The sequence below is a fragment of the Tachyglossus aculeatus genome, chromosome 7, assembly GCF_015852505.1.
Source record: "Tachyglossus aculeatus isolate mTacAcu1 chromosome 7, mTacAcu1.pri, whole genome shotgun sequence".
Taxonomy (NCBI): domain Eukaryota; kingdom Metazoa; phylum Chordata; class Mammalia; order Monotremata; family Tachyglossidae; genus Tachyglossus; species Tachyglossus aculeatus.
Genome location: NC_052072.1, coordinates 59,043,941 through 59,056,012, shown reverse-complemented (window position 1 = coordinate 59,056,012; position 12,072 = coordinate 59,043,941). Strand labels below are relative to the sequence as shown.

General features: G+C 42.6%; 1 protein-coding gene across 1 annotated transcript in view; it reads right to left on the bottom strand.

Annotated features, from left to right (window-relative positions):
- The window catches only part of BARD1 (BRCA1 associated RING domain 1), an 87,359-nt gene that overhangs the window by 28,937 nt on the left and 46,350 nt on the right, over positions 1-12,072 (bottom strand). The window contains exon 6 of the mRNA XM_038749629.1: positions 6,899-7,071. Coding sequence (XP_038605557.1) covers positions 6,899-7,071 — 173 coding nt within the window. The remainder of the gene's footprint in view (positions 1-6,898; positions 7,072-12,072) is intronic.

Below are 12,072 nucleotides of genomic sequence, written 5' to 3'. Positions count from 1 at the left end.
GCACATAAGCGCTTAACAAATACCAACATTATTATTATTATTATATCATTAATGAGTGCTTACTGTGTGCAGAGGGCCGTACTAAGAGCTTGGTAGAGAACAATACAATGGAATTAGCAGACATTCCCTGTCCTTAATGAGCTTACATTCCCAGTGTAAATGTGGTCACTTCCAAATAAGTCTAAATGGAATAAACTGCACTTTAAATAAACTTAATGTTAGAGTACAATTTAATGTCTTTTAAGGACACTAACCGATGATCTCCCATTAGGGTGATGAAAGACCACTATAAAATGAGAAAACATGAATTCAGAACACCTTCCGAATCACCAGTATGAGTTAACTTTTCAGCAAACCAAAACCAATTGGTACAATCAATCTCCAGGCTGTAAAGACCTTTACTTCCCAAACATAACCACTTAAAATGATTAGTGGGATTTCAATTACTTTTTAAACCGTATGTGTGGCACAAAGTTTACATCCTTATCTACTTTTGGGGTTGGATTCTCTTTGGCTTATGGCCCGGGGCACTTTCTTAGTTCTTTTCTATTCTCAATCATTTAGTACAGTGCTCTGCATAGAGTAATCACTCAATAAATACAATTAATGAATTAGATGTTGACATAATACAAATGCTTTAGATTAAAACACCAGCCTGTCATGCACTATCAAAAGAGGAATTTAGTCTCTAATTTGAGGTTAGTAACCTGCTATTTCAGGTTACTGAAAATATTCTTACAAATACTATAACCAAAGGGGGAAAAAAAATCACTGCCTGTAAAATTCCTTCTTAATCACTGGGCCTTGGAAAGCAAACTGAAAATACGTACTATTCCTCCAGTCAATCAATCAATCAATCGTACTTATTGAGCGCTTACTGTGTGCAGAGCACTGTACTAAGTGCTTGGGAGTCCCATCTGAGGAAATACATATTTGACTTGAACGATTCTACTGCCTGGAGTAGTCCACATTAATGGAGCATAGATTCTACTGTATTTGCTCTTAACGTTGCCTTACCTCAATTTTGGAGTTGATAAAATATTATTTTTGTACATAACTGTTAGCTGTGATAGCTAAGCCTGGCAGAGAAGGAGGAGCAGTAGGGTAAAATAACATGACCCCACAGTGTGGGAATAGGACTTGATGACGATGATGATATTTGCTGAACTATGATGATGATATTTACTTAACTATGCTTTAAGCATTATTCTAAGCGCTGGGGTAGATACAAGTCAACCAGGAAAAGGCACAGTCCTTGTCCCACTTGGGGCTCACAGTCTAAATAGGATGGGGGGAACAGATATTGAATTCCCACCTTGCAGATGATGCAACTGAGGCACAGAGAAGTTAAGTGAGTTGCCCAAAATCACACAGAATGCAACGTGTATTCATTTATTCATTCATTCAATCGTATTTATTGAGCGCTTACTGTGTGCAGAGCACTGTACTAAGTGCTTGGGAAGTACAAGTCGGCAACATATAGAGACGGTCTCTACCCAACAACGGGCTCACAGTCTAGAAGGGGGAGACGCAGACAGAGCTGGGATAAGAACTCAGATCCTCTGACTCCAGGCCTGTGCTCTCTCTACTAGGTCGCTCTGCTAATTCTGTCGTAGTCTTCCAAGCACTTAGTACAGTGCTCTGCACATAATAAGCACTCTATAAGTATGACTGATTGATTGATAAAGACTCCTATGTGCCAGGGAAGGAGAAGCAGAAAACAGAATGTGACAACACAAAAGGGGTCAGAGGGTGCACTCATTCCTTGTGTGCCCATTGTATCCATGGCACTTGGGAGAGTTCAATACAAAAAGAGATGTAATCTCAAATGTACCCTTCTACCTTCCCCCTCCTCTTATTATGAGACTGAATTCTTAAAACCCAGGAAATAGCCTTGCCCCTGTTTGACTCTTACAAAATTATACAGAAAAGGCGGGCAATCATGGAAGTAAATACAATATTTATTCCATAACATATATATCCCAGTAAAAAAAGGTTCAAGCATGAGAAAGGAGGTCTTCAAAAATATGAAGTAATGCAGAGTATGACTAGTTGTTTGAAAAGCCCACAGGAAGCAGAACAAGTGGAGTTATTTTTCTGTTTTTTTTAACCAAATAATAATTATTATTATTATGGTATTTGTCATAATTATAATTATTCTTTTCCTTTAAATGAACAGCACGCAGTTCCAACCTTGATGAAGCCAGCCTTCCAATTTACCTCCCCCACCTACCTTCAACACTGTGGCCCACCCCTTCTCCTGGAAACATTATCCAACCTCAGCTTCACTGAAACTGTCCTCTCCTTGTTCTCCTCCTCTCTCCGGCTGCCCCTTTTCAGTCTCTTTGGTGGGCTCCTCCTCTGCCTCCCAACCCCTAACGGGGGAAGTCCCTCAAGGCTCAGTTCTGGGTCCCCTTCTATTCTCCATCTCCACCCATTCCCTTGGCTCCCATGGCTTCAGCTACCACCTTTACACAGATGATTCCCAAATCTACACCTCCAGCCCCGAGCTCTCTCCTTCTCTGCATCTCACCCTTCCTTCTGCCTTTAGAGCATCTCTATTTGGATGTCCCACTGACACCTCAAACTTAAAATGTTCAAAATCGAACCCCTCATCCTTCCACCCAAACCCTGTATTCCCTGAGACTTTCCCATCACTGTAGACTGCACTACCATCCTCCTTGATTCACAAGCATATAACGTTGGCATTATCCTTGACTCACGTCTCAGTCAACCCACACATTCAATCGGTCACAGAATCCTGTTGGTTCGACTAAACTAAACATCACTAAGCATCACTAAACCCCTTCACTAAAAACATCAACATCACTAAAACCTATCCTTTCCTCCCCAACCGAACTCCTACCACTTTAAACCAAGCACTTAATCCTACCCCGCTTTGATTACTGCATCAGTCTCCTTGATGACCTCCCTGCCTTCTGCTCTCCCCAGCTTGGTCCACTCTGCTGCCCAGATCATTTTTCTACAAAACCTTCAGTCCATATTTCCCCACTCTTCAAGAGTCTCCAGTGGCTGCCCATCCACCTCCGCATCAAATTCCTCACCACTGGCTTTAAAGCACTCAATCACTTTGCCCTCTACCTTTGCTATTACAACCCAGCCTGCACACTTTGCTGCCCTATGCCAACCTTTACTTCCTGTACCTCGATTTTGTCTATTTCACCATCGACCACTCACTCATTCCTGCCTCTGAGCTGGAACTCCCTACCCCTTCATATCTGATAGACTATCACTTTCCCTACTTTTAATGCCTTATCAAAATCACACCTCCTCCAAGAGGCCTTCACTGAGTAAGCCCTTATTTCCTCTTCTCTCACTCCCTTCTGCATCACTCATGCACTTAGATTTGTACCCTTTATTCACACCACTCAGCCCCACAGCACTTATGTATCTATCTGTAATTTGTTTATTTAAGTTAATGTCTGTCTTCCCTCCTAGACTGTAACGTCCTTGGAGGCAGGGAAAATGTCTACCAACTGTTATATTGTAGTCTCCCAAGTGCTTTCTACGGTGCTCTCCACAGAGTAAGCATTCAGTGATTACCACTGACTTAACTCATTGGTTAGAATGAGCAGAAGAGTGAAGGAGGGTTTCTCAAGCCTCCCTTTTTCCTACCCTTTTGTCTTTTCCAGAACCCTTGAGGCAACCTACACAAATGCCTAGAACGCTCTAACAAAGAGGAAGCAAAAAAAAGCCAAACTGGACAAATGGATTCTGCCTGATAATTTTCCTGAGACACTATTTAACTAGTTTTATGTGGTTTGCTCTGATTCTGAGAAAATGAGAGTTGGAAATGGGCAGCTGTAAGTGTCGGGGTCTCAAACAACTCCCTGCACACGCAGCTAGCTTCTCTGATGGGTAGCAGGACCCTAGCTGGAAAGTTACTGACACCCATCTGAGTGAGTGAAAAAGGCAAATCTAGAAGGTTTCTTTCTCGGAAGTATTTAAAAATAATTTTAGGCCCCATCTGCCACCCAGAACTTAATGAGCCCACCAGCCGCAGCTCAGAGCAGTAAGGGGCAGAGAACAGGCATTGAGGGGGTGTGAGGATTGGAATAGCTATAATATTGATGCCTGTCTATTTGTTTCGTTGTCTGTCTCCCCCTTCTAGACTGTGAGCCCATTGTTGGGTAGGAACTGTCTTTATATGTTGCCGATTTGTACTTCCCAAGCACTTAGTACAGTGCTCTGCACACAGTAAGTGCTCAATAAATACAACTGAATGAATGAATGAGGTGGCGAGCAGGGGTTCGGGTGGGTGGGCGGTGATTGCAAGTGCCAGAGAGGAGACGCTTTGTGGCAGAGAGCAGGCTTTCAGAGGCGGGGGAAAGCAGAAGTTTTGGGGTGACGGCGAGGGACAGAGAACAGAAGTTTGGGGTTAGGGCGAGGGGTGGAGAGAAGTTTGAGATGATGGTAAGGAGGAGAAGTTTTCGAGGTGATGGTGAGAGGTGGGGAGAAAGAATTTGGGGTGATGGCAAGGGGTAAGGAGCAGGAGATTGGGGTGATGGTGAGGGATGGAAAGCAGGTGTTTGGGGTGGAGGTAAGGAGCAAGAAGCAGGCACTTAGTGGGGTTGAGGAGTAACAGCCAGAAGTCACACCCTTCTCCTGGTACAAGGAGCAGGGCCTCACACCAATGACACACTGAAGCCTGCTGCCACGGGAAATTTAAATCACACGCTGCAACACGCACAGCACGTGAGGATGAGCAGCAAGACCCTTCCTGAGCTGCGGTTTTTCCCCTGCTCGTATGATTGTGTCCTGCCTGAAGGTGCGGGAAGGAGAAGACTTAGGTGACTGCTTAAAGTCTCTTCCAAACGATACTGATTCCTACGATGTACCTGGGTATTCCATACTGTGAACTCAAAAGTTTCGAGCAAGTTCCAAACTCGTTTTTAGCTAAGGAACTTCACTTGGATCAAGTGAGGGAACAAAACTGATTTCACCAAGGGATCAGAGAAGCAAAACCACAAATGTAGAAATATCTTACCAGTCCACCTCTTCTAGACTGTAAACTCCTTGTGAGCAGGGAATGTGTCTACCAATTCTGTTGCACTGTGCTCTCCCCAATGCTCAGTACAGTGCTCTGCATACAGCAAGCACTCAGTAAATACCACTAATCGATTCAGCAAGAGGTCCACAGTCTAAAATTTTAGTACGATGAGCGTGTATTATGGCCAGTATAGAAAGCGTACAGAGAGCAAGCTGCATTTGACTTTTTATCATCTTCCAAGAAATGCAGTGTAAATCACTGAATTCAGCACAACTTATTTTTTTATTTTCTTCAGGGTGATATGACAAATGCCTGTCTACAACTGGGTACTGCATGAATATTCCCATTTTGGAGTTTATGCCAAATTTAAACTTGCATCTGCCGTACAGACTATCATATAACTAAAGTATATGCTGCAAGTCAATTTTTACTGACACTAAACTTACTGTGCATGAAGAGTTGGCAGGATAGTCCATTTGAGTTAAAGTATTTAGGAACAACTGTGAAATTGCAAACATAGATCTAATTTTTCAAGTCACTTGGCTCACTGTGAAGCAGGAAGAGATACAGGAATTTGAGAGAAAAAGCAAATGAAAAAACAGCTATAAAATATAAATTATCTCTGTGCGGGAGATTAACTTAAAAAAATTAACTAGACCTACAGGACAATTAACAGGTCCACTGGTCCACATAATATTATTTTCCATTTGCAATTCCATAACCTACCTTAGCTAGAGGAAACTTTGTAAATACCCAAAAGGTGTCAACCTCTAAATCTTAAAAAAAGTTATTTTTTTCAATCTACAAAAAACAAAATTGAAAGCACTCTTTAAAAACAACTGAAATCATTCTGATGTGTTAACAAATGTGCATTTTCTTCAATATTTAAGTAGCGGCTTTCGGCAGCGATAGTCATCAATAAGATAGGGAGACAGCTATTTGAAAACTATGAAGTTATAAATCCTTCAAAGTAAAAACCCCACCTCTGAAAACAGGCGAAACTTCAAAATACACGTACAGCCTATTTTACAAACCTCACTATCGTGAAAAGAAAAGCAAAACACTTTTGAAACACATGGCTCGACGGTTATCTTTGGCTATTGCAAGTATTCATCATAAGGAACCTTTTTCAACGGCCCTACTGTTAATGAATATTTAAATTCTACTCTAGCCTTTGTTTTCCCTCCCGACATCCCTAACTTTTCGCTCGAACTATAGATCTTAAACACTCAATAATCGTTGTTGATAATGATCTCTTCCTTCCAGATTTCTCCAAACTCTTCTTAAACCTATTGATCTTTTCCAACTGCACAATCCCTGGTTTTAGCAAATTCCACAAGCTTATTTACCATCCACTTTGTGAAACTTTTTCCTTACACCTTCAGGCTTCGACGGGTTTAACACTGTCTTACATATGAAGTGCCACCCCCATCTGCTATCTTGGTGTCTCCTGGAGCGTTACTGCTGACCGCCCTGTATTCCACTGGTTTTCTTCCTACCAAACTGCAGATGTTCATTTGACCAATCATATCAAGATCCTCTCTAGCTTCTAAGTCTCCAATTCACCCAATTTTAACCCAGAAATACTTAGGAAAGGAAGCTTTGCTTCTTTGCTGATTTCTACACCTCTCAACCTATTAGACGGGCTACCACAATTCCCTCCCAACCTTCCCGGCATTTTCACGATCTGAAGTTACCTCTCTCTCGGGGGTTTTGCCAATCCAGATCTACTGCCCTTCTGAACTTACCAGTTTTCCAAACCTTGAATTTAAAATCAGATCTCATTCTTTTATTTTGCCCATTTGCAGACTGCTGCTATTTTACTAGAATCCTTACCCCCTGTCCAAGTTCAGTCAGTCAAAATAAAAAAGCGCATTATCTACTTACACAACATCCCGGGAGGCTCCATGGGTCAGTAAGAGTTTGACAATGCTCACATGTCCATTCTTGACAGCATCATGAAGCGGTGAGTCATTCTGGTATCCAGTAGTGTTCACCAAAGCGTTATGCTGCAGCAACAATTCCACCACCTTTTTGTGTCCATGATTACAGGCCTCATGCTAATTGAGAAAATTGACACATATAGAGTGATAAGAAGATCTGATAAAATCACAGAATTCCAAAAGGAGTAGTTTAATTGGTTAACAAGGTGTCATTCACTGAGAAGCAGCAAGGCCCAGTAGAAAGAGTATGGGCCTGGGTGTCAGAAGGACCTGGGTTCTAATCCCCGCTCCGCCATATGTCCGCTGTGTAACCTTGGGGATGTCACTTAATTTCTCTGTGCCTGTTACCTCATTTGTAAAATGAGGATTAAGACTGTGAGCTCCTTGTGGGTCAGGGACTGTGTCCAACCTGATTAGCTTGTCTCTACTCTAGTGCTTAGAACAGTACTTGACACATAACAAGTGCTTAACAAATAACATCTTTATTATTATTATTATTATTATTATTATTATTATTATTATTATTATTGTTATTATCCTGGCTCAGCCACTTGCTTGCTGTGGGTGACCTGGGGAAAATCATTTAGCTTCTCCGTGCCTCAGTTTCCTCATCTCCCTCTCCTCGGACTGTGTCCGGCATGCCTCTCCTCAGTCTCTGTCCGACCTAACTTGTATCTACCCCAGCGTTTGGGACAATGCTTGGCACACAGTAAGTGCTTAACAATACCAAAATAGTAAATATTATTAAAGCAGAATTAGACGTGAGCAGCTAGCTTACCAGTCATTTCAACACTGCCATGGTCTCAATCCTTCAATAAGTGGTATTTATTGAGTGCTCAGTGTGCAGCAAACTGTACTAAGTGCTTGGGATTGTTCTAATACAACAGAGTTGGTAGACACATACCTGTCCACAAGGAGTTTACGGGTGTGTGTGGGGGGGGGGGGTGGGTGTGTGTGTGTGTGTTGGGGGGGGGGGTGTGTGTATGGGGTGGGGGGCTCCTGCTGAGAATGATGGAACGATGATCCCAAGACCTTTGGACCGAGAACCCACAACACGGAATTGAGTATTTCAATGGTAAAACACCACAGAAATCATCATTAACATCACTAATAAAATTTATTTATTTATTTATTTATTTATTTATTTATTTATTTATTTATTTATTTATTTATTTATTCTCTGAGGAAGAGAGGCTTGGGGACACCATGAAATCATACTGGTCTAGTACTTAAAACAGTGCCCATCTCCTCCAAGAGGCCTTACGTGACTAAGCTCTCCTTTCCTTTTCTCCAACTCCCTTCTGAGTCACCCTGACTTGTTCCCTTTATTCCGCCCCCCTCCCAGCCCCACAGAACTTGTGTACCCACCTGCAATTTATTTATTTATATTGATGTCTGTCTCCCACTTAGACTGTGAGCTCACTGTGGGCAGGGAATTTGCCTATGTTACATTGTACTCTCCCAAGCGCTTAGTACAGTGCTTTGCACACAGTAAACATTCAATAGGATTTGACTGACTGCTTGACACAGAGTAAGTGCTTAATAAATATCATTTGGAAAAAAAAAGAGAAACATCTCTCATTTATAGATGGGTCACATGTCTTCTTGGGGAAACACACTGGTGGTTCAAGAGGTAACTTCTTGAACTCGTGACTTTTTTAGTAGTAATCAGAATGAATATAAATTTTGCCACATCAATCAATCAATCAATCATATTTATTGAGCGCTTACTATGTGCAGAGCACTGCACTAAGCGCTTGGGAAGTACAAACTGGCAACATACAGAGACAGTCCCTACCCAACAGTGGGCTCACAGTCTAAAAGGGGGAGACAGAGTACAAAACCAAACATACTAACAAAATAAAATAAATAGAATAGATATGTACAAGTAAAATAAATAAATAGAGTAATAAATATGTACAAACATATATACATATTTAAGTGTTTCATGATTTGTAAAAAGTTGCCAATTCTCGAAGCTTCAATGAAAGAGAAATCACAAATCTAGTCTCAACCTGTGAGGCCCTCTTTATTGAAAACAGCCATCCTAGTAATGGTGATTTCCCCAAAGGAGTAAGAGAAGAACATGGGCTCTAATCCTGGCTCCACCACTTGTCTTCCACGTGACCTTGGGCAAATCATTTAACTTCTCAGGGCCTCAGTTAACTCATCTCTAAAAGGGGAGTTAAGACTGTTAGTCCCACGTGGGACATGGACTATGACCAAGCTGATTATTCAGTGTTGATCCCAGCACTCAATAAAGTGCCTGGCACATAGTAAGTGCTTAGCAAATACCATAAAAAAAAAGATCTTGTTGGTACTGGTTAGTTTTCGCTTCCTCAAAAAACTCAATTATCTAGAATACTTGGGAATTCAGTCTTTCTTCATTCCAGTGTTTTTCACATAAGGTAGCATTTGCAGTATAAAGAAGTAGCTCTCAACGCACTGAAACCATACTGTATAACATTCAATTGTAAGAGGACAATTTGCAGAGCATGCAGCAAGTTAAAACTGTATCAGTGTTAATGGGACCCAGAAAAAATTAATTGGCTTGTTCCTAATGATGATTAAATGAACATAATTGGCAACAGAACGGTGTCAAAATGCATAAAAATAAACCCTCAAGGAAAGACGTCTTTCTTTGTTTTTATGAAAAAAAATCACTGCTAATGTCAACACTCTGCATATTAACTAGTTTCCTCTGGCACAATGTATTTCAAGGGTGCATCTGTTTTAATTCAACACAGCTCCATGGGGTACTAAGACATCTGCCCTTAGCTTTTTCTAGATGGATCCAAATGAGCGAGGTATCATAACCATTTATAGAACTGTAAATTCCTTTCAACTCTGTCCATCTTGCTGGCCAGAAAAAATACAGGTTAAACCTGGTTGCTGAAATGCTAGGGAAAATGGGTCAAAGAATCCCACATAAAATAAATTTGGAGCCACACTCACATCTTCCCAGTTGGCTCGTTTGGCAAGTGGAAAAGCCATTAGATGCCATTCAAACCTGTAGACATCTGGCCCGATGAAACTGAACTAATTTCTGTGCAGAATTTCAAGGTTTCAGGAGGTATACATATACTACATGCATGAGAAGCAGCATGGTGTACTGGATGGAACAAGGGCCGGGGAATTAGAATAATGATAATTATAATAATTATGGCATCTGTTAAGCGCTTACTAAGTGCCAAGTACTATTCTAAGCATTGGGATAGATACAAGGTAATCAGGTTGTCCCAGGTGGAGTTCACAGTCTTAATCCCCATTTTAAAGATGAGGTAAATGAAGCACAGAGAGGTTAAGTGGCTTGCCCACGATCACACAGCAGTCTAACGGCAGAGCCGGGATTAGAACCCACATCCTCTGACTCCTAAGCCCGTGCTCTTTCCACTGAGGTCGTGGGTTCTAATCCCAGCTCTGCAATTTGTCTGCTGTGTGACCTTGAACAAGTCACCTCACTTCTCTTGGCCTCAGTTACCTCATCTGTAAACTGGGAACGGAGACTGTGAGCTCCACGTGGGACAAGGGACGGTGTCCAACCGATTTGCTTCTATCCACCCCAGTGCTTAACATAGTGCCTGGCATATAGTATGTGCTTAACAAATACCATTATTATTACCACATATATTTGTACAGTCAGTGACAGATGAGTCAACTTTTCATTTCCTGAACTACCATCCTCTTTCCCCCGCCCTTCCATGTCATTTCAAAAGGCGCTCGGCTGGTCTCAAAGCCGTGAGGGAAAGTAGTAGCCCTCAGATCTTACCCCAGAGCTTGGCAAGCTACCACAGTCCCAGGTGGCCACTTGAAAAGGCCCCAACCAGAAATGGAGCCCACCTGGGCCCTGCAGCCCCCTGAGATTAAAGGACCCTTTGTTAAACTACGAGAGCAGGCAAGGTGTGCTGTGATGGTGGGAGCTTCTGACAAGCCTCTCTAGTAAAAGTGGAGCTTCCTTTTTTTAAAATGGTATTTGTTATGCACTTACTATGTGCCAGATAAGCACTGAGGTAGATACAAGCTAATCAGGTGGGACACAGTTGCTGTCCCACATGGGGCTCCCAGTCTTAATCCCCATTTTACAGATGAGGGAACTGAGGCACAGAAGTGAAGTGACTTGCCCAAGGTCACACAGCCGACAAGTGGTGAATCTGGGATTAGAACCCAGGTCCTTGTGATTCCCAGGCTCTATCCACTAGGCCTTGCTGCTTCTCTGAACCCAGAGTCTCCCCCAGCCCGCATGAATGGATCAGTGGTGACTCCAATGTGAGCTAAGTTCTGGTTACCTTAAATGGGTTGGAGGCCAGGCCTGAAGTGAGTTGACTGGAGGAAAGAAAAAGAAAGGGCAGAGCAGACGGAAAAGGAGAAAGGGGAGGAAGGGTAAATGGGAGAAGGGGGAAAGTTTCACTCTTTCTATTGGCACATCCATCCAGACAACCGACGGAAGCAAAGGCAGCCAGCCCAGCTTTGCAAGCTGTGAGCTGGGTGGCAGTTCTGAGACTTGGTCCAGTGTCTGCAGAGGAACTGCAGAGGAGCGCTTAGTACAGTGCTCTGCACTTAGCACTCAATCAACACCACTGATTGATTTGTTCTCGCCTGTCCTGCCATCGTCCCCAGGCCCATGTCCTTCCCCCATCCTGGAATGACCTCCCTCCACACCCACTGTTGGGTAGGGACTGTCTCTATATGTTGCCAATTTGTACTTCCCAAGCGCTTAGTACAGTGCTCTGCACACAGTAAGCGCTCAATAAATACGATTGATGATGATCCGCCAAGCTAGCTTTCTTCCTCCCTTCAAAGGCCTACTGAGTGCTCACCTCCTCCAGGAGGCCCTCCCAGACTCAGCCTCCGTTTTCCTCTCCTCCTCCCCCTCCCCCCAGCCCTACCTCCTTCTCCTCCCCACAGCACTTGTACATATTTGTACAGATTTATTACTCTATTTTACTTGTACATATTTACTACTCTATTTTGTTAATGACGTGCCTATACTAAAATTCTATTTGTTCTGATGATTTTGACACCCCTCTACGTGTTTCGTTTTGTTGTCTGTCTCCCCCTTCTAGACTGTAAGCCTGCTGTTGGGTAGGGCCCAGCTCTATATGTTGCCGACTTGTACTT